This window comes from Neolamprologus brichardi, chromosome 2 (assembly GCF_056152115.1).
Source record: "Neolamprologus brichardi isolate AB-2024 chromosome 2, ASM5615211v1, whole genome shotgun sequence".
In the NCBI taxonomy this organism is placed as follows: domain Eukaryota; kingdom Metazoa; phylum Chordata; class Actinopteri; order Cichliformes; family Cichlidae; genus Neolamprologus; species Neolamprologus brichardi.
The window spans coordinates 6,783,136-6,806,384 of NC_142105.1; the positions used below are offsets into that span (position 1 = coordinate 6,783,136).

At 38.4% G+C, this 23,249-nt stretch overlaps 1 protein-coding gene across 1 annotated transcript in view; it reads left to right on the forward strand.

The window, feature by feature from the left end:
* The first annotated feature begins 789 nt into the window (after nt 1-789).
* The window catches only part of bbs12 (Bardet-Biedl syndrome 12), a 58,249-nt gene continuing 35,789 nt past the window's right edge, over nt 790-23,249 (forward strand). Inside the window, exon 1 of the mRNA XM_006798899.3 lies at nt 790-856. Coding sequence (XP_006798962.2) covers nt 793-856 — 64 coding nt within the window. The 5' untranslated portion in view covers nt 790-792. The remainder of the gene's footprint in view (nt 857-23,249) is intronic.

Sequence of the window (23,249 nt, forward strand, 5' to 3'; positions counted from 1 at the left end):
ATGGGACAGGCAAAAAAAAATCTCAAACTGATTTCTTGAACAGGACAATGAGTTCATCATACTTAAAAATCGTCTACAGATACTAGATCTCAATCCAGAAGAGCACTGTTTTGGTAGAATGGGAGATTCTACCAAAATGTGCAGCTGATAAGCCTGCAGCAACTTTGTGTGCACATAGCATTTGTTAAAATGAACATTTATGGGCAAAACCTCAAACCCTATATGTTATTATAACAGCAGCAAATGACTACCTGCTTCAGAGAGTTGTGCATTAAAAATTACACATTCACCATGTACGAATAGGTGGTTTGTGCATTTCTTATAACGTTTTCTCATAATTCTTATAAAGTAGTGCATTGCCTAGATTTTAAAAGAGCAAATGACTGGTCCAACATCCTGCACCATTCATATTTCTTAAAATAAAGTGCCATCTTCCTAGTTTGCTTCATCAAGAGAGGCATAACTGATTTTGTGTTACAATTTTAAATAACAAGCTCCTGCAAGTGGCTGGTTTATTTGAACAAGTTTAAAATGAGATTGCATTTAAAGCACTGTATAAAAACTGTCTTGTGCAGACTGAGGTTGTTTGTTACCAGATTCTGGTAAGCTGACCCTCTATGTTGATAAACTGTTGATTTACCTCTCTATATGGTGTATATATACACACATACAGGAAATGCTTTGGTTTCCTGTGCATGCGATGCAGCAGATCATTTACTCCTAACTGTTCAGCAGCCTTGTGAATGAAGTGGTGTGTTAGCCATTGGTTAGCCAACAGAAGGAATTGCCTGCATGCAGGGAATTTTTGCACCAGGATCAAGCTATGCAGTTGTATGTACAGCACCAGGTTTCCTACGTATGTCTTCTTTTTTATGCTACTAGTTTTGTATCATATGCACAGCAGTGTGAGATCTAACATTTTTACTTTAGTGCACCAAACCCTGATTGTAACTTGCATTGCTTTTAATTGTAATTTGACAGAGTTTCAGTAAATTGCAATTTTATTGTTCTGGTGAGGATATTCTTCACTTCACATTTGCAGCTTCCAGTGAGTTTGGTTGACACTTTTGCTTTTGATTTAGTTAAGGAAGCAGTAAGACTGCTCTCCAAACTTGCTTGAAAACATAATGAGGGAAAATGCTTATCAAGTATTGTGTCAATGCACTTTAAAGTCATGCATTTACCTGCATGTAAATGATTCTCCTTCTTGCTCTGCCAAGGATATTTTGCACATGTATCGACATATATTTTATTTAGTAAATAGGCAAATTGTAGATTATCAAATGAAGTAACTGTCATGTCCTATGTAAATAAGAAGAAATCCTCCTTACTAATTTTATTTTAATTCAGATTTCATGACAGCTATGCTTTATGTGCGTCCATGTCAGGCAGTATTCTGCACAATGTTGGTTTTTTTTTTTCCAAATACATGGTGGTCCACACGCTGGTAGTCATTTTTATTTAGTTATTTTTTTTAAAGGTAGTAAATTTCACATAAGTGTATCAGGGCCTAATGTTATTACGCTCTACAGAGTATGCCAGAGAAACCTGAAGACCTCCCAAACAGAAGCAGATTTACACAATGTAAGCCTTCTGTTTTTCTTTCTTTTCTTTTTCTTTTTTTTGTCTTCAGTCAGTCACTAAGGTAATAGTAGTAGGTTTAGAGATAAACAGGATATGCAACTCTCTTGATGTGGTTACACACAGTGAAAACATTTAAGACCTAAACTCTTAGAAGCTGCAACACCATAACCGAGGTGCTTTGCACAAGGAAAAGTAATACATTCTGCATTTTTAAAAATAGTAGCTGGGTGAAGAAGTAAGCAGGCACCATATTGCATGTTTTAAAATTCTGTTTTCTGCTAAAAATCTTGATTAACTTGATATAATATTAGGTTCAGCAAATATCAGCAATACAGCCATGATTATGAGAAAGTGACGCAATAGTGCACAAATAGCTTCTTCCGTGAAATGGGTGAAACACTTTGGAACATGGAACAATACCATGTAAAAGAAAAGCAAGCGTTTTCCCTCAGATTTTCGCTGTTCTTTCAATTTACTAGTTTTTATATTAAGTGCCATCCACACTACGGGTCTGGTTGGAACATCCACTTACCCATTATAGGTAGAAAAAAAACAAGCAGTCCCAGTTTATTGGAATTTTATATCAATGCGATGATAAGAAAAGGAAGTCCTTTGAAAGAGGTTCATTGCTGGGGCACTGAAGCACAAGCTGCAGTTAAAAAAAATTTCTCAAGTGGTTTGTTTTTCAGTAGACGAAATTTACACCTGTACTTCAGGGTATGGTAAGACATAAGTAATTGACAAGTGTAAGAAACAAAAGCAACTTTCTTTTAAGGCAGGGATGGGCAACTCCAGGTCTCAAGGGCCAGTGTCCTGCAGGTTTTAGATGTGTCCTTGATCCCACACAGATGATTTGAATGGCTGAATGACCTCCTCAACATGTCTTGAAGTGCTCCAAAGGCCTGGAAATGAACTAATCATTTGATTCAGGTGTGTTCACCCAGGGTGATTTCTAAAACCTGCAGGACATCGGCCCTCAAGGCCTGGAGTTGCCCACCCCTGCTCTAAGGCAACTGAGAATGCCAATTAGACAATGACTGACATGGAATTTTCTAGGATGATATAGATGTTCATATAAATGACTCCAACTGTGTTGGAGTCATTTATATGAACACGATGTGGCTGAAAATACATAATTAAAAACTGATACTTCATTCCTAATTATTTACACATATCTTGATGTGCACATGATGCTACAATTGTGATTATAATTAGTTGTCATCAAATGTCTATGCGTGCATGCCTTTTGTGTGCTTGATATCGTATTGTGTTTATTCAACTATCAAACGTTACCCATAGACTGGACTATGTCTGGATTTGTTGTTGAGGAATTGCTCTCCATTCCTGTCCTGGATGAATGCATCATGCACCATGCACTGATGGTCATTGGTTGTGACTGCCTCTGATATACATGTCCACTCAGTGCATTACAGGCATACTCAGCAGAAGCCACATCGGGAATAATACAGGCCAATATGTTTCCCTAGAACCTTGCGCGACTGTGGTTATGCAGGGGCAACGATTGTTCTGCCACAGGGCTGAGTGCTGTCACAAGGATGAGACAAAGACAAGTCGAGGGCACCTCATCTCAATATCTTGTTCTAGTCAGATTTTCAATAAGAACAGTCACATCAGAGATGGTGCTCTCAGAGACATGCAAGGCTGCAGCAAAAGCTCTTATATTTTTTTTTCTATTCTGACACCACTGGTTTGAGAATGCAATAAACCGAACCAATTTTGATGGGTTCAAATGAGATCATTTGTATTCAGTTAGCAAATTACTAATTCTCTCATTGACTCACAGCAATCAACCGGAACTGAAAACTTCTCATGGAAATAGTTTGGGTTTTCTAAGAGATAGAAATGATGTGCTGAGAAATGGATTTGAAACGAAGATTGAAAATGTATTTGACAAGATACAACGAATTTCCTATTTGACCTGTTAAATAAGTATCATTTTTAATACTTGAAAAGAAAATAGTTTTCATTCAAGGACTGTCTGGAGTCTAGAATGCATAGAAATCACTAAGTGCTGTGTTTTATCCATTCACATGCTCTGTCAGGCCTTAACTCAGCTGTCTTCAGTTGCTGCTTATTTGTAAGACCCTTCAAGCTCATCCTCAGGATCTAAAAAACAGACTTTTTTGGGGTGAGTCAGGTGATTGACTTGGCTATAGAAGAATACCACATTTGTTTTCCATAAGAAACTCTTGGGTTGTTTTGCAGCTTGTTATATGTCATGTTTTTATCCATCTGCACTGCAAAGCACTGTCTAATCAGTTTTCTAGCATTTGAGTGGGTGAGAGCAAAGAGCATTGACCTGTACACTTTAGAATTCACCGTGCTGCTTCTATCAGTAGTGACATCATCAGTAAATGGTAGTGATGGAGTTGCATTGGCAGCCATACATGCCTATGCCATAATGTTGCCACCACCATATTTGACAGTTGGTGTAAAATGCTTGGATCAGTGAAGGAAAGAATTCACTTGAGTTGTCTTCTGTGGTCTTTCAGGGCTTTTTGTGTTGCTGAGCTTGGTAGTGCATTCCTGTTTTTTTAAAGAATGTATCAGATTGTTGATTTGGTGAACAGTGAGGCAATGCAAGTTCAGTATTTGAAATTAACAAATCTGTTGCTGGAAAGTGGTTCAAAAGGATAACAATACCAATAATTGCAGAAATGCTTACTTTCAGTCCCAATAATCGACCAATCAGTAATATAAATGCAGCACACAATCAGATTATGTCAGCCGGAGGAGTCTATCAGAAAATACATCAAACAGCACTGGATAGGATTGAAGTGACTAAATCCTTTATTAGATAGATAAGTAAGCCTTCAAAGTTCAGTAGAGCAAAAACCCCTATACAGAGCTCTACATCTAAATATGGAGAATAGGTCAGATGAGTCATCACGTGGCCAAGTGCATGCATAGCGTAGAGTGGCTCAAGCCTGAACCCTTGATCCTTATCGTAAGTTGAAACGGCTGCCAATCTATTAAAGACATTTCACTGGTTTGGTTGCCCACTTTAGAGGGAACGGCAACTGTAAAACAACCTAACAGTGCTGTGGGTACTCACGTCATCCTATGACTACAGTGTTTAAGTGGTCCAGGATGCCAATATTCCCACATTCATAAGACATGAAAAATGGTTTGAGTATGTCAGGCCAAAAAGATTTGTTTTGCTTTAATTAATCAAATTAAGATCTTCATTATCAAAAGTTATCGAGATGACTAGAATCTTTATGTCCATAGTTCCAAAATAGGACACAGTTCCCAGTACCTTAAGTGCTATTAGGATACATGTGTAATGACAATAAAGTTGAATCCTAATCCTTAACTAATCATATTTAAATATAGTTTAAAGAGTTTTTAAGCTGATGTCTCCTGCTTCTTTCATAGTACTCCTTATTTATTTTTGTACCCATTTAGGCAAGTAGTAAGGGCTTTAAGTACAAATAGTTAAGCAAAGTACAGTATTTGTTCCAAAAATTACTCAATGACCTCAATATGACTAGATTTTCCATCCCTAAACTTCTTGTGGACAGCCTGACTTAGTTTAGTTGCCCTTACCAATGAGGAAATGAAGACTCCCACACAGGCCAGAAACACTTATTCCATTCCCACATTAAGGGGAGAAATGTGGCTCTATAACAAACTTTGTATTATGTCTTAAAATTCTTGCAAGTATGCATTCAAATTTGATGAAGAAAATACATCAGAGCTCTTCTTTCAGAAGTTTCCATTTCAAACCTCATACCTAATATAACATGTAATATGTGCAAATAATGCCAATAGATTGTTGTTAATACATTTATTACATTTTATTTAGAGCACCAAGATACATCATTCATCCATACAGCATAAATAACATAAATAATAAATATATAAATAGAAAATAAAGAAATTTTACAGTCTAGATAAAACAGTCTTAATATTACTGACTGAGAACTTTGCAGTATTGTATTGTAGAAGTTAGATATAAATATATTCTAGCAGTGTTCAGAATGTCTACATCATTTAAACAGCTATAGACCTGAGATCGCTCCATTCGACATGTATAAATGTGGCTAATCACATAGAGTGACAGTTCTTTATACAGTATTGGTTGGTCACGTAATCTTATACGAGATGAGGTGTTGCTGTCCGTTATTTGCTGCTTAACAGCTAATTTGGAATTTCCGCATTTATATTCTGAAGCAAACTCATGATGTCATCCACAAAACTAGTAAAATTCTTTTCAGGCCACAGCTCACATATACATTTGGTGGAGTTGTACTGTGTCTAGGAAGAAGAAAAGTCAGTTAAGTCTACTTGTTTAAATTTTCATCTTGTCAGCTTTTTTCACAGGCTATTAATATGTTGGTATAATATAGGGCAATACTTACCAAGTTCTTTGAGTTCAGCAGGTGAACTATATGATTCAGTGTACCGAGACCCCGGGGAATGCGGTTGTCTGGGTCTGAACATTCCTTTTTTCCTTTTGCCCTGTCAAGTTCTTTGATAACGCACTTCAGTGCCTCAAGGAAGCATTCTTTCTGTGTGTGACAGAGAAAGATTGTTCTTTTACTGCTCTGAGACAGGCTTGTGGCTGCAAATAGAGGCAGCCTCAGCTGTGTGAAATATCGACACCTGGCAAGCTCATTTCCTGTACTAGAGAACCTTTACATGTGGTTTATAAAAGCTTAACTAGCATATGGGGACTACCCAACATGACACCTTCTGTTCTGACTTCTTACTCCCTGATCAGCCTATCATCATCATCTTCTGTTTGGTACAGTGGCTATACAGCTTATTTTTATTTGTGACGGACAGAAGTCTCTGGTAGCACTACAATTTTCAAGAAATGTAAATGCAAGTTTTCAAATATAGTCTTACCTCTATATTTACAGGAGCATAGAATTCGGAACCTTCAGTCTGTAAATATAGAAGAAAAAATTGTATTTATTAGCACATAGCAGATACTTTACAAACCCCTTAAAAAAATCATCTTGATACTTACACAGCTGACGCTCTTAAAAAGGTTCGGCTTCCAGTCACTCATTACTATTGAGCGTTTGGATAGTGGTTTCCCTTGAGTGTTCAAGCAAAAAACAGCAATAGTAACAATCCAAAAGGCAATCCTAATAAAGTGCTTCATATTCAGCTTGAAGTTTTGTCAGTGTGAAGAGCAAGTTGTTTAGAGAAGGTTTTGTGTTGGTTCACTTACCTCTGAGCTGTTATATAGCTCTAGGGTGGAAAGGGTGGGCTGAATTAGTTCTATATCGCCTAATGCACACAGCACTTTTTTTCCTTTAGATGACTCTTGGAATTTTTTTTCTTCACCATTCTACTAGCACCGTGGTAAAATCCCTCAGTGGCCTATGGTAAAGCTCTTGTGAAACTAGGGTTGGCTGTCTATTTTGTGGTTCATAGGGTTTCTTGCTTTCTCTGTTTGCTTTGTGAACTCTGTTTAATAAATCCTTGCTATAAACTTGACATATTTTCTATCATAAACACAGCCCTGACCTTTTAACTGGGTTTCCATGTTTTAGAAAACAAAACAAAAATAAATAAGGCTTTGGCTGTGACAGAAGATCCATTTTGTGAACCACCAACTGCTGATTATTTATCATGAAAAACAGGAATCGCCTCATTGTGGAGGTGTAAAAACTTATTAGTACTCATTAGATCATTTTGAGTGGGACAAGTAAAGATATTTGTATGCGGCATATTGTTAATAAACAGTTCATATAAATGCAAGTTTACAATAAAAATTCACACACATACGTGGCGTAATCGTGTACTGCCAATGTTAATACTGAAAGCTCGTTCAGAAGCTAAGTGCTCTGTGTTTGTATTTTAGACGTGGTACATCTTAAAAGTTACAAGTGCATAGTTAAATAATCAGAGGTGCAGGGGACTTTCAGATATTTAATTTTTACCTATATTTTTTTATTTCATGAGGCAATCATATGGTCATCACTGTTAGGTTGATTTGTCACAGTGGTTTTGGGTTTAGTCAGTTTTGTGTATTTGTGTGCAGGATTGATCAGTGCGTCCTACATTTGGAGCCAAGAATTTTTGATGTTTGGAAGAATTCTTTTCCACCGTGAGATAGGGGGAAACTTGACATTTAGCTTTGTGTTAGGTTTTCTATTGTTGATTGTCATTTATGCTTAGAAATCTCTACTTATATATGCTTAGAGTTTTATAATTAGTTGTAGATTGGTAGAGGTTTGATCCTTAATAGTCTGCAAACTTTGTGTGCATTCCAGAGCACATCCTGGGAGCATGGGTGAAGGCATACCTTCTCTTGTTTTATGGTAGGATAAACGTAGCTATATCTGTTTTAGTCTAAGTGCCTTTTGTTTAGATGAACTGCTGGACTTCCAGACCAGCAGGTTTAGGGAAGTCTTTATGGGGTCAGATCACAAAACTCTATGTAATAACTTTAAATGTACTCTGCTTAGTTTGAGAGGTGTTATGGGGTTGTTTCAAACCTACTCTAGTGTTGTAGAAGACATCCAAATATTCTCATTTGTTACCTAAAAATGGGAGACTGCTTAAGTGGTCCTTTTTTGATTGTTCAGTCTTTAAAAATCAGATAAAAGTGTGTTTGTGGGGTTTATCACCATAATGACTTAAAGGTCCACCAGCACCATGTGAAGTTAATATCTCCATAAAATCCTGCGATGACTCACACTTTTCTTGTGAGTAAAAAGTGCGAACTCATACGGCCTTGTGGTACTGGATCATCCACCCCTCCCCCCCACGCCACCACCGCCGCCTGCAGAATTTGTAGATTTACTGTGGTTTGAACTCTAGGAAATTAAAAAGTATACGTCACAAATGTGCCAGACGCAGACCACACACATTAAGTTTATCTTACTGATATTTTAAATTGATTGTTCCTTTTAGTTGCCCTTTGGAAAAAACAACCCAGAGCATATCAGTTCAGTCTTTTTTGATTGTAATTTGAATCTTTTGGGGGGGCGGGGGTCTTTTTAGTTAGTAGAAAAGGTGGAAAAGTTAAAATGTGACAGCAAAGAAAGTGTAAAAAGGCATACTACTGTTATGTTCAACAGCTGTCCCAATAAAAGAGATAATAATAATAAAAAAAAAGAAAAGGTGGAAAAACAGCATTTAGTACTTGGTACTGCTCACTATTGGGGGGTAAAAGTTCCAACTGTGGGTTGCCAAAAGGTTTGCGTAATTAATTACCAGCCACCAGGGGAGCTATAGAGCAAATTATGTCTGTATTAACTGTTCATTCTGCTCACTGGCAGTTGAAAACATATGGAGTAAAAAGTTGGCATAAGACAACATGTTATGACAAAAATCATGGTAGAAAATCTGCGGCACTATTGATTTGCACATTTGAGAAATGACGCTGCTGAATGGCAACGGTAAAAGCTTGCTGGCCATCTTTTTTATAGGTGATGAAAAGAAAGCAGAGATGCTCCACAAATACACTGTGACTAAGAAAGGAGTTTTAACAGTTTTTTGTTTGTCTGTTTTTTGTTTTAGTTTTTTACAGATTTTAGTAAATAGGGAACATTTCACTTCATTTCCGGTCACGTTGCTCCTGGGATAAAAATGATATGCTGTAAATTAGCAAAAAAGTGTCCCTGGCACAAAAAATAGGTTCCATTATCAAAGCTGTGCTAATATTGAGATGTAAATTCACCGTTGACTCGACTTCTAGAAAGTCGCCTGGATGTCTTTATTTGACCTTCAACAAAAAAGTTTGTAATCGGGCATTTTTTCATGTTATCTTTTTATCATAACAAAATGATAGAGAGAAAATATCCTCAGGATGAAGAGGAGGTTGAACATCAAAATAACTCTATCACCCTGGGGATCATTTCTAATCATATTTAGGAAACTGATTACACAATCAGCAGCGGAATTACCCCTGATAGAATGATATCAGGGGGCATAGAGGCCATAGTTGTGACAGTTGGACATGTTCACCATGGAACAAATAAGACAGTTTACATGTAGATGAATGTAAATATGTTAATATGTTGAAAAACAGTGTTCACATGGAGTGGACATCATGTTCACAGTCATTTAATGCCTAAATTATCTTTCAACACTGTCTATCTACAGTTCAGTTTTTGCTGTCATATTGCACCTAGTAGTGACGTGCAAGATAATATTTTAGCAGCGTTTTGTGTAAAGTGTTTTTCCTGAACAACAACAGAATAAGGTCAACGAAAGTGGAAAAACGTAACAGGGAATCCGTGAAGGGCTAACTCTTTGTTAAATGTTTAATTTTATTAAGTGGACCTAGGAGTAGATTATTTATTTTTTATACTTTTATGATGATACTAAGTTCTTTGTTTATACTCCTGACAGAAGAATGAGCCATGATGCAAGTGATACAACTGATGTAGAAAACATTTTAATTATAGCATAATGGCCTTGAAACTGACTTAAATGTGACAAATGTTTGGAGATCAGTAAAGCTTGGGTGTGCTTTTGGGGGTGCCTTGGTTGACATTATTGCCTCACAACGACAAGGTCCTGGGTTTGAATCTATGAATCTATGAGCTGGCTGGGGCCTTTCTGTGTGGAGTTCAGGTGTTCTTCCTGTGACTGTATGGGTTCTCTCTAGGTACTCCTGCTTGGGATAATTGTTCTAAATACCCTTTAGGTGTGAGTAGTTGTCTCTCTCTTTGTTAGCCTTGTGATAAACCTGTCTATATTGTACCCCATCCCTCACTTTGTGACAGCTGGTATAGGCTGCAGTTCCTCCGTGACCTCAAAGTGGATAAGCAGAAGCTGTCCGATGCTTACAGCGTTAATAACAGGTGCCCCTTTCGTATAAAGGTATTTTAGTCGCTCAAGTCAAGTGGAGTTTTATTGTCAGCCCAACAATATCCACTCAAGTATGCAGTGGCACAAAATATCGTCCTCCTGGATCAAAGGTGCAAACTGTAAAAAAACAAAACAAAACAAACGAAAATATAGATATATAAAAACTAATAAACGAAGAAGTACAATAGCATTGTATTGAATAAATAAACATAGAAAAGAAAAAGAATAAATAGATACAATAGTACACAAAATAAATACAATAGTAAACTGTAGGGCTGGGCGATATGGCCCAAAATTCATATCTCGATATTCTTTAGCTGAATGGCGATATACGATATATATCTCGATATTTTTTAAAGCCATAAAGTAAGAACAAAAAGAGAGTTCTTAGTCAAAGCTGTGTCCCAAATCTCACACAGGCACTTTTATTAACATAGATGTACATGAAAAAATGACTCAGAAATAAATTATCAGCATTTATTAAATAATAATGCTCCATAAATAAAATAAAACAATGTTGGTTTTGTGCATAACAAAAAGCTCACAGTCAAAATGTAAAATATAAAGACGCTGAGCATAATAACAACGACACAGATTTTGCAGCTGCTCTGTTCCCAAGTTCTACTGTGTGACTGACAGCCTGGAGTTTGAAATCCGCTCCGTAACCTTGTCTCTTACAGGTGCCATTTGTGGTCCTTATACACACACAATACGGTAATATTACGTTGAAGCACAATACGCATTACTCCGCGAGGCTCCTGACTACGGTAGCTGTAATGCTCCAACAATCCATCAAGTGGTGCGGCTTCGTAGCTTACCAAAATCATACTAAAACATTTTTTTGACAGATTGCTGAGCGCCGTGTGTATCACATGAAATCGGTTTGCGGTCAGTAAGCACAACCAGAATTCAAATATAAGGCGCGCTGTCAATTTTTGAGAAAATGAAAGGATTTTAGTGTAAGCTTGTAGTCTGAAAGATACGGCATATGAGTTTTGTAAGGTGGTTTGTTTCGGGGCAGGAGGCTGGGAGACTTCGCGGTCTGGGATACAGCCCACAGTTTCACACACTCTTCATTTTGCACTTTATGGCGCTGTTGTAAATGGTGAAAATACTAGTAATGCGCCGCCCTTTAGTCGAGATGCTTTCCCAACATTCTCTATAAAATACATTATTCTGTTGCTCATCTGACACTCCAAATAATAGTAATAATAGTTAGTGCTGTCAGCATTAATCTCATTAAAATGACGTTAACGCCATAACTGCATTAACGCGGCAAATCTCCGTTAACGAGTTACCACGGATTGTCCCATTCGTGGGGCTGGACAGTGTCAGCGCGTTAACGAGCTAACCGCACTAACACTAAAATAATAACCCCCAAATGTTTTCTTTTTACCGACCAGCTCCTCTTTGATAGCTGCCGGGTCCATCTTGTCGTTGCCTGCAGGTGAAGCGATGGAGGAGGGGGAGTAGTGTTCAGTGAAGGAGAGAGGCGAGGCAGAGTAGCATTGCGTAGAGGCAAAAGTGGACGAACGAGAGGTAAACTTGTGGCTCCACAAGTATAATTATAACGTAACATAGACTATATTGATATAAACGATATTGTCACATCTCATATCTCGTATAAAAATATATCGATATATTTAAAAACTCGATATATCGCCCAGCCCTGGTACACCGAGTGCAACAGTGCAATACGAAATAGTGCATGTATTGTAAGTGAGAGGAGAGTGTTAAGTAGTCCAAAGAAGTATGTTGAGAAGAGAGTCCAGTGTTGAAGAGGGCAGCATGGTGTTTAGGATTGCTTGGAGGCAAAAACTGTTGCACAATCTCGCTGACTTGCTCCTGATGCTGCAGAGTTGTCTTCCAAATGGTAGAGGAGTAAACAGTTGCGGTTCAGCCATGATACTGGTGGCTTTACGAATGCAGCATGAGATGTAATGCATGAGACTACCCTGTAGTCTGGGTAGAGAGGTGCCAACGATCCGCTCAGCGATCGGCACAGTCCTCTGGAGGGCTCTGGGGTCTGATGCGTGGCAGTTTCCATACCAGACTGTGATACAGCTGGTTACGACGCTCTCTAAGGTGCCTCTGTAAAAGGTGTTAAGGATGGGTTTGGGGAGGCACACGTTCTTTATTAGTTGTCTCAGGAAGTGTATGCACTGCTGGGGTTGTTACTGGTCATGTGAACAAGAGGAATCTGTGCCTTTCACTCTTTCTACTGTGGTGGCATCTGCTAACTTGAAAATGTGGTTTGTGCTGGAGAAGTCGTGGGTCAGTAGCGGACTCGGCACACATTCCCGAGGGGGGTCACCTGTGCTCAGTGTGATGATGCTGGATCTTTGATTTTCCAACCTGTACTGTCTGGGGTCTTTCAGTGAGGAGGTCCTGAATCCAGTTGCAGGTGGAGGTGTTGAGTCCGAGCAGGTCCAGCTTGCTGGTCATCTGTTGGGGGATGATGGTATTGAATGCTGAGCGGAAATATCATAACATTTAATAGTGTCAAAGTAATAGTACTTTGTTTTACAGTGGCTTTTATGTCTCTTCTTATTAGATATCTCAGCAGGGCTGGACCCTCTCAGATAAAAACAGTTTTTTTTGTCCATTTTACATAGATGTACAGATAGGAACACTGCATGTGCTGTGCTCACCACTGGGTTTGGCACTCACAATAACTCTAGCAAATCGAAGCTATGTGGACTGTTCACTTACACCCCTGATATGGTTACTTGGATGGGAACGATTTTGCTTCCCATTCTTTCTGATGGACAGATACTTTGTTTGTTGTGGCCATGCTGGCATTCTAAATAGGGCACACTGATGAAAGTTCCAGTAAATGACAGTGGTCTAGCTGTCGCGTCCTCTTTCAAAGCCTTGTATGTCTGTCATTTTGGATGACATTCATCACATTGGTATGTCACTGTTATTTTGTTAGAAAATAAAAAATCATAAATATCAGAGAATCAGAATACTTTATTAATCCCTCAGGAAATTACATGGTCACAGTTGCTCAAAGACACCAAGAACAGTAACCAACTAATCTAAATTAATAATACAATATATCAAAGTTATAAAATAAAACAAAACAAATCTAATAGATACAAATAGCTCTAATTATAAATATCCCAGTATATCACACAAAATAGATAAATAGTTGCATTATATAAATAGAATAAATATTTAAAAAATTTGAGAACTTCTTACAGTGTTTTTGAATTGTTTGAGACTACATCACATTTTAGTGCAGCACATTTTTAAATAATAAGGATAAAGTACAAGTACAGGACATTTGTAGAATAAATAGTTGTATTATATAAATAGAATAAATATTACAGTTTTTAGGAACCTCTTACAGTGTCTTTGAATTGTTTGAGACTACGTCACATTTTAGTGCAGAGCATTTTTTAAATAATAAAGATAAAGCACATCTACAGGAACTCTGTAGGTTCTGTGCTCAGTTGGAGTTGATGCGGTCAATGATGGTTTCAAGTTCTTTTAGAAAGTCTGCAAAGTTAAGAGATCTCTCTTCTTGCGTCTTACAGTCTGAAGAATTATTCTGTATGTGAGGAGAGAAGCACAGATTAGCATTGTTTTTAAGTTACTTAAATCTAATAACGTAAGTTGATAAGTCAAAGCTTTTAATACTTACATGTGGTAAGGTAGTATTGGCACGTTCCAAAACGCCGAGGGTCATGTTTAATAGCCCTGACCCACTGGTGGCATGCTCTCTGGCCAGTTCTTTCATGATGGTGCTTACAGCTTCACCAAGGCAGGGATCCTGATAAAGACAGAGCAGTTGTTAGGATCGTGGATAGCTGGATATAAGCTCTTGTCATTTACCAGTCCTAGTGTAACTGAAAATCCATCCTTTCTCTCCATCACAGATTAATATTGCTCAAGAATCAAATTTTAATTTTAGCCATTTTAAGACAAGCGTCTACCCCCAATAGCTACCTATAGGTCTGAGAATAAAGGGTGAAAATGAGGGGACAGTCTTCCAGACGAAGAATGATTTCTCAAGGTCTTAAGCAAAAGATGTGTTGCTACAGTTCATAAAAGCTGCATTAACATGAACCAAAACTGAAGTGATCACTTACCGACACATCTTTGGGAAACTTGAAAGTCACATTTCCCTACAAAAAAGGAAAAAAAGAGAATATTACTTTGAAAGTCATTAATATTAAAAAAACAGCATTTTTTCCTGGTTCCCTTTTGCACATAGCTTATGTAACAAACACTTTCCAATTTTAACTTACCTCAAATTTGACATTCTTACGTAGTCGTCCAACGTTGATTTCTTTCTTGCTAATGTGGGTGGGTGCTGCTTGAAAACACCCAATGAGAAAAAGCATCCAGAGTGCAGTTCTAAAGTAGTGCTCCATAATAGACTTGTAAAAAGCTGGATCAACGTTTGCTGTGAAGATGTGCAATGTCGCTTTACCAGTGGCTTGTGATGACATCCCTCTACTGCTGGTTAATTTATACTGCTTAAAGTGAGTGGGTAGGTTCAGGTAACTTTTCCTATTAATCATGCTGCCTTTTTCCCCTGTCAGCTGCATGGTAAAAACCCAGAGTTGGGGCTAGGTGGGCACAGAGTTATGGTAGTTTTTCAATATTTAGAGTTTATTCGTCTTTCTTATTTAGTCATTATCATAGTTAACAGTTTATATATATATATATATATGTATATATATATATATATGTATATATATATATATATATATATATATATATATGTGTATATATATATATATATATATATATATATATATGTGTATATATATATATATATGTGTATATATATATATATGTGTGTATATATATATATATATAAAGTTCCTCTTTCTCACATCAGCAGTGTTTAGTTTACTAGCGCTGTACAGACTTGGTAAACGAAAAAAAATGAGTACAAAGTGAATGATGTTGGGGTTTGGTTTCCTCACTTCAGAGAATTTAGGTGGCCTTTTTTTCTTTTCTTTTTTTTAAATCATCACTATGAAGAGCCACAACCTTTAAGACTGCACATTTACAACATTTATAACTTTTAACACTGGGTTTCGTCTTTTAGCCAGAGCAGCTGTTCCTTTTTAAACTGTTGAACATATTTAAATTTTAAAAAACAGTTATACACATGCGGTGCAGAATGACTCTGAGCACTAAAAAGCTGCACTCATGTTGTAACAGTTACATACTTTGATGACAAAGGTCTTCATCTAAAAGGATCTGATGCTCTGATATCAACATGCAAAATTAAAATATAAAAGAGAGAAAGATTGGTATATTGAGGTTGTATTGGGTAAGGAAAGAACTTTGATTTTTACAACAAAATTCATAAAGCCAGATGAATGGTTGACACCTACACGTACGCTCACCTACTGTTGGGGATTCCCCTTAGGAATCCCAGACAACAGAGGTTGTCGACACCCTCTGCTTAGTGTGTCATGGCATATTACTGTTGCTCACTCTATAACACTTTTTTAGTTAGGTTTCAGTTTTGAGAGATCTTTAGGAATTAGACAAAAATGGTGAATGGGACAAGATTTTGATGTGCTTGAAGAGGGTGGGGAAATTTTCTATCCATAAAATTAATAGCATTTTGGGGCATCCCTGCAGTTTCCATGAGTTCAAGTACATTTTGCTCATTTTCATTTGCTTTTCTGTTCTCACACACTCACTCACTCTCACACACACACACACACTTTTTTTTAAAATACTTTCTACTAAAACCTTAGTTGGTAAATGACTGCTTTAATATGGAGAGTGTAGTCGCATGCATTGCTAATTGTGATTTTGACCCATGATTGCAAAATGAATTTGAGCCTGGTACTAACAATGTAGTATATAGTATACTTTATTATTTACTTCAATGCATATTATATTTTTAAAGTGGACACTTTTCAGTCCAATAACAGCTTTCTCTGACTTAAATCTTATTTTTTGTGACTTTAACAGTTTTAGCCATATATCTTGAAGATTTTTAAGGCATGATTTTTAACCAATATTGCCCACGTGATTTCCGGACTTCTTAGACGTTTTTTTGTTTGTTTGTTTTGTTTTTTATTGTTAGTGTGGGACATTAGAAGATAAGGGGTACAGAAAATAAAGTACCCCCAATCACAATTACTGTGTGCATCTGTCCCACTAGGATTCTGCATTGCCCTGTAGTGGATTTTATCCGTATTAGGAAACATCTTCTTGCGCTTTTCTAATAATTATTATGCATTTCTTTACCTGAATATACGATATAGAATAGGATCATTTTTAAGAATAAGTGACATTTTGCAGTTTATGCCATGTTTTTGCACAGATTGCTGTTTCCTGTCACTATTAGTCACTTTAAATATTTTTAATGTCATTTAGTTGTAACAAAACTTGGATCAAATGTACCTCTGGTGTCCATGTTTCACTTCCTGTGACACTGTGGGATAAAGTTGTTAAAATTGCATAATGACCGAAGTTGCACCATATCTCACCACACAGAAAGAATGAAAAGGAAATAAAAAATTTTGGTTTCCGTGATTGTATTGATGTCACTGGAGACATTTGTTTAAGTTGTTACCACAGGCCACCGCAGCATAGAGTCAGATAGTGGCTTTGCTGACTTTTCCCTGATTTGAGTCAGGTATCTGTTACAAATTTGACATTAGTCCATTGTTTTTACTATATGTTGCCCACAAGCTTGCGTCACTAAAGGGGACGAAGCATTGTTGTGGTTCTCCCCCACGCCACCACCTGTCCAAAAAGGGATTTTTTTTCTTTTCCCTTACAATATCATGAAGGGTTTTTTTTTTTACTCCTCAGCTGTAAAAGGTTTACAGGGTATTGTCACCCTGATGGGAGGGTGGGGTGGACATCCAAGTTTGTGAATGTCATAACTTGAGAATGAGGCAAGGTATGATTTTCAAATTTATACCATAGAGGCATCTACTAAAATTCTCGGACGGGTTCAAATCCCAGTGACGGTCGAGGACGGAGTTGAAGTTTTCTGAAAATCTTTTGAATGTGATAAGTCGAGAACAAGGCTACGTAAGATCATCAAATTGATACCATATGTGCATCTCGTAGGACACTGAGGGGTAGCACTGGCGTTTGCAAGTATATTTTCATTTTCAGCTCTGCAAAATTTCCAATATATTTCAGGCAACACCTTAATGCTCTGCTTCTTTGCCTTTTCAATAAAATTTGTTGCAGAAATAATTGAGACACACATTTACATGGAAGTGTTTATTTTCTGTATTTCTCAGTGTCTTGTTAGCTGTGTATTTAGAGGATAAAACATACACTATCTCTCTAAAGTGAGTACACCCCTCCCTTTTTTGTAAATATTTTATTACATCTTTTCATGAGACAACATTGAAGATATGACACTTTAAAACATGTCATTCAATCAGTTCACAGCTTGTATAAGAGTATAAATTTGCTTTCCCCTCAAAATAACTCAACACAAAGCCATTAATGTCTGAACCATTGGCAACTAAAGTGAGTACACCCCTAAAAGAAATTATCCAAATTGTGCCCAGTTAGCCATTTTCCCTCCCAGTTGTCATGTGACTCGTTAGTGTTACAAGGTCTCAGGTGTGAATCAGGAGTAGTTACGTTAAATTTGATGTTATCGCTCACACTCTGGTCATACTGGTCACTAGAAGTTCAACATGGCACGTCATGGCAAGGAGCTCTCTGGGGATCTGAAAAAACGAATTATTGCTATACATAAAGATGGCCTAGGCTAGAGCTTCCCAAAGTGTGGGGCCCGCCCCCTAGTGGGGGGCGCAAAGCCATTGCGGGGGGGGGGGCAGTATGAAAAGGAAAAAAAAATGACCGCTTGGACACTGCTAGCATAATGGACAGGTTTTTGACAGGGCGCCCACACAAACGCAAAGCAGGAGATGAAGCATCGCTGAATACGTTTCCAAACCAACTTCCTTCCAAGCCAAAGACTAGAAAATATGGTGAAGCATATCTTCCCTTTGGCTTCACCTTGACAAGTGCCAAGGTAGGTCTCCCCTGCAGAATTGGTTTTCCCTTCGTTGGGAGCATGCGCTAGGCTCTTCAAATCAAGGACAAACAGTATCCCACATTCTTGATTTTTAGTTCACAAACACTTGTTGTAATGACTAACTACTCCTGACATTTCGGAGATGTTAGCTGTTTATACTGTAAAGTTACAGCGGGATACAAATAATATCAGGCTGATCCTGCCGTAATTTGTCCCCCCGGTTCAAATCACGGACAAACAGGATCCCACAGCTGTTTATGTTTTTAAACCTATTTTGCACAGAGAGGCATTTTTTGAAAAATGTATTGATAGCAATGTTGAATATTATTACACAGGAAAACGAACTCTGTATTCCTCGTCCACATGTAAACGCAAAAAAGGAGTTTTAAACAATCTCCTTTTTCTGTGATTTGAAATGCCGTTTACATGTGGACGAAAGGTCCAAACACATAGAAACAGCTGCGTTTTCAAAAACACCCGTGCAGATGTGGATGTAGCGTAAAAGAGTTAGTAGTGTATTTTATTACCGCCTGTAATTTATTGCAGTTTACTTGTATTTGCTAAATTGTTTACTAAATGTTTGAGGTCTGAAATAAACCGCAATGGAGTTTGAAAAAAAATATAGGTGTGTGTGGTTGGAAGATGTGTTTGTGCGCGGGGGAGGCAGGAACATTTTTCTTGAAAAAAAAAAAAAGGGGGTGGGGGGGGGCAGCAAAAAAAAGTTTGGGAACCACTGGCCTAGGCTATAAGACTATTGCCAACACCCTGAAAATGAGCTGCAGCACAGTGGCCAATACCATATAGTGGTTTAACAGGACAGGTTCCACACAGAAACTAACCTCGCCATGGTCGACCAAAGAAGTTGATTGCACATGCTCAGTGTCATCTCCATGTATGAGTGCTACTAGTATTGCTGGAGCATGGGTCAGCCTGGCAGCACCCTGATTATGCCACACACTGCATCAAATTGGTCTGCATGGCTGTCGCCCCATCTTCTGAGGATGGTGCACAAGAAAGCCTGCAAACATTTTGCTGAAGACAAGCAGACTAAGGACAGAGATTACTGGAACCACGTACTGTGGTCTGATGAGACCACGATAAACTTATTTGGTTCAGATGGTGTCAAGCGTGTGTGGCAGCAACCAGGTGAGGACTACAAAGACAGATGTGTCTTGCCTACAGTCAAGCATGGTGGTGAGAGTGTCATGGTTTGGGGCTGCATCAGTACTGCCTGCACTGGGGAACTACAGTTTATTGAGGGAACCATGAATGCCAACATTTACTGTGATATACTGAAGCAGAGCATGATTCCTTCCCTTCAGAAAATGGGCCACAGGACAGTATTCCAACAATAACAACCCCAAACGCACCTCCAAGACGACAATTGCCTTGCTAAAGAAACTGAGGGTAAAGGTGCTGGACTGGCCGAGCATGTCTCCAGACCTAAATCCTATTTAGCATCTGTGGGGCATCCTCAAACTGAAAGTGGAGGAGCGCAAGGTCTCTAACATCTTCCATCAGCTCCGTGATGTCATCATCAAGGAGTGGAAGAGGATTCCAGTGGAACTCCATGCCCAAGAGAGTTAAGGCATTGCTGGAAAATAATGGTGGCCACCAGAATATTGACAGTTTGGGCACAATTAATTTGGACATTTTCAATTAGTTTTGTACTCACTTTGCCAGCAGTTTAGACATTCATTGCTGTGTACTGAATTATTTTGAGAGGACAGCAAAATTATAATGTTATACAGGTTGTACACTGATTACTTTACATTGTATCTAAGTGTTATAACTTCAGTGTTGTGCCTTAAGCAGATATAAAATATTTTTAAAAATGTGAGGGGTGCACTCACTTTTGTGAGATACTGTAATTGTTACCATTTTTTCATTAGTGAGAACAGTCATTATGTTTGGGCGTTTCTTGAGCTGACAGGTTCAGAGAACTGAAACTTGAAAAGAATGATGTTAGCCTTTTCTGCAGCTATAGGGGATTTATGGTATCACTCTTGGCTGGAAGCAGTGCTTAATCAATGGAAAAAAAACACAAACTTTGTCCAAAAACCTCTCATGTTTAGCTGTTTTCCATTTTTTCTTTGGTCATTTTAACCTTTTTGGCCAGGGTGAAGGGAGTATCTGCCATCAAACACAGCCGCATGTAACTACGACGGTGTTTGCTAGTTCACCTTACATGCATTAATTTAATAACATGGTTAGCCTACTCAACGTAAATTACACACGAACAACATGAAGCTACTCACGCAGAGAAGAACGGCTGCTGCTGCCATCATCATCCTCATCATTTCTGCTACACTGGCAGGGCTAGGGGCCAGGACTCTACTCTTCGGGTTTTTGGGGGATGTTGCAAACTCCGGGTCCGATAACAGGCAACCCACCCGCAGTAGATGTGCACGGTGTGAGGTCTCGCAGCAAGCTATCAAATACTGCGCATTTCTCGGCTTTTAACAAAATGCTATACGTTGCCAGGTGTTTCATCAGATTCGAGGTGTCACCTCCTTTGACAGTATCACACCTTAAAGCACTTGTTGCAGGCTGCTGAGTTTGCATCTTTTGCTGTGAAGTACAGCCAGAATTTGACCGCTTTGCCTTGGGTATTTTTAATCTGTAGCTCTGCTCTAAAAGAACGTACGTACCTGGGCCCGCCTACTATCCTCGGAAAGGTAAAATGATTGGGTAGAATCCAAAGTGTATGACATCTCAGGAAAAAAAAGCACCGAAGTAAAGCACCGAAATGTGCGCTGCTTTTCGGTCTGGTTACTACTGTTTATGTCAGAACCGGTGCTATAATGGCACCGGATACCAGTACCCATCCCTATTCTTGGTATCTACATGATCTGTGCTCTGACAAAGACAGAAAAGTCTTGATTCACAATTTTAAAGAGTTTAGTTATCACCAAGTTTACAGAAAAAGAGCGTCTGTGGTTCCAAGCCACAAGCAAACCTTTTCTAATACTTAGAAAACAGAAGTTAGTTTTCACGTTTTAGATGTAAAATAATTTATATTTTTGTTGCCGTACAATTTACTTTTGAAACATTTATATTTTAGTTTGCAAGTTTCAGGTTGTGTGTCTGCTCAGCCATCTGTTTGTCCACTGTTGTAAGGAAATAATTAATTAATCATTTAGCATTTCCTAAATCTGAAGGAGATATGAGCCATTGTAAGCCTTTTGCATTTCACAAATTCATATTGTACTTTTTTTTTTTTTTACAGACACAGTAGGAAAAACCCTCAACCTGTTGTGCACTTTCCCACATCAAGACACTCACAATGGAGATGGTCTCATAAAAGCATTCACCAGGCACACACCATGATTTTTTTTAATGTATGCATATGTTTTCTGCAGTACAGCTGCTTGGGTTGTTTGCAGTCTGCACAATGTGGTTTCAGCTGTTTAAAAAAAGGCAATTCCCTATTGCAGTGCAAAAGTTTGCTTTAGCTTGGCAACGCTGGGGTGTTTTCTTAAAAGATCAAAGCGAAACCAGTTTGGTGCTGAATCAGTATCTTCCAGGCTGTTTCTTGAACAGTGAACTTAGCCAACCTTTAGAAAACCACCCAGTGAACAGCTGTGTATATAATGGTTATATGTATAATCAAAATGGTAACATTCAGAAGTTCAAATAATATCTGTCAAAGTGCATAAGCCCACTTTATGGTCGGTTTTCTAATTTTTTGTGAGGAAAAACAAGATTTTTGGCATGTTTTTAAAAAAAAAAAAATCACAACTGCTATGTAGTTTTATCTGCATAGCAGTTGCTTCGTGGTGCTTAATGTTATCTGTCATCTGGTAAACCTCAACAATCAGATAATCCCCTATCCACATACATTTGCAGCACTGGGAAAGAAAATCTTTCTTCCAACAGGAAGAGATCTTTGGGAGAACTGGGCTCATAGAGAGACATCCATCTACCATGACTGGTTGGAGGATGAGGGGAAAGAGAAACAAAGAAACACCACAGACTATGAGAGGGATCGAAAGTAAAAGTCAGACGACATCTGGTAATGGCATTTAAATGCTTCAGGAATTATATGTGGTTAGAGATAAAAGTTAGGCGCTCAGTAATTCAGGAAAGGCTCAGAGTAGAGCTGCTACTCCTCTGCACCGAACAGCCAGTTGAGGAGGTTTGGGCATGTGGATAGGGAGGCCTGGCATCTCTGCTTATATTGCTGCCATTTGATCAACCTAGATGATTCATGGATGGATGGTGCGGCTTTTTTTTTGTTTACACCTCTAAATCCATCCATCTATTCCATCAGTCTTTCATCTTCCACTCAATCTCACCATATCCCTAGCATCCGCCTCTATGACAGCAACCCTCTTCATGTCCTCCTTCAGGATATCCATAAACCTTGTTTGTGGTTTCTCTCTTTTCCTCCTGCCTGGCAGCTCTGTCTTCAACATGCTTTGTCCAGTATGTCCACCCTCTGCACATGTCCAAACCATCTAAGCTTTGGCTCTGTATCTTTCTCTCCAAGCCTCTTAACCTGACTTGTCCTTTTGATATACTAATTTCTAATCTTGTCTGTTTGGTCCCAATAAAACTCTTAACATCTTCAGGTCCACCAGTTCCAGCTCGGCCTCCGGTCTTTTTGTTGCTGCCACCATCTCTGAACTGTACATCATAGCAGGTCTCCCTACCATCTTTTAGACCTTCCCTTTCACTCTTGTGCTATCCTTCTGTCACAAATCTGCCAATGTTCATCTACACCAAATCCACCCTGCTTGAACTCTCCTCCTCACCTCTCTTTTCAGACTCATCTATGCACAACTCATCTACCTTCTTTGCAGCTTGCTATGCTGATCTCTCTCTCTCATTCTGTCCACCTCTCCAGGCTCTCTTCCGTCTGCTC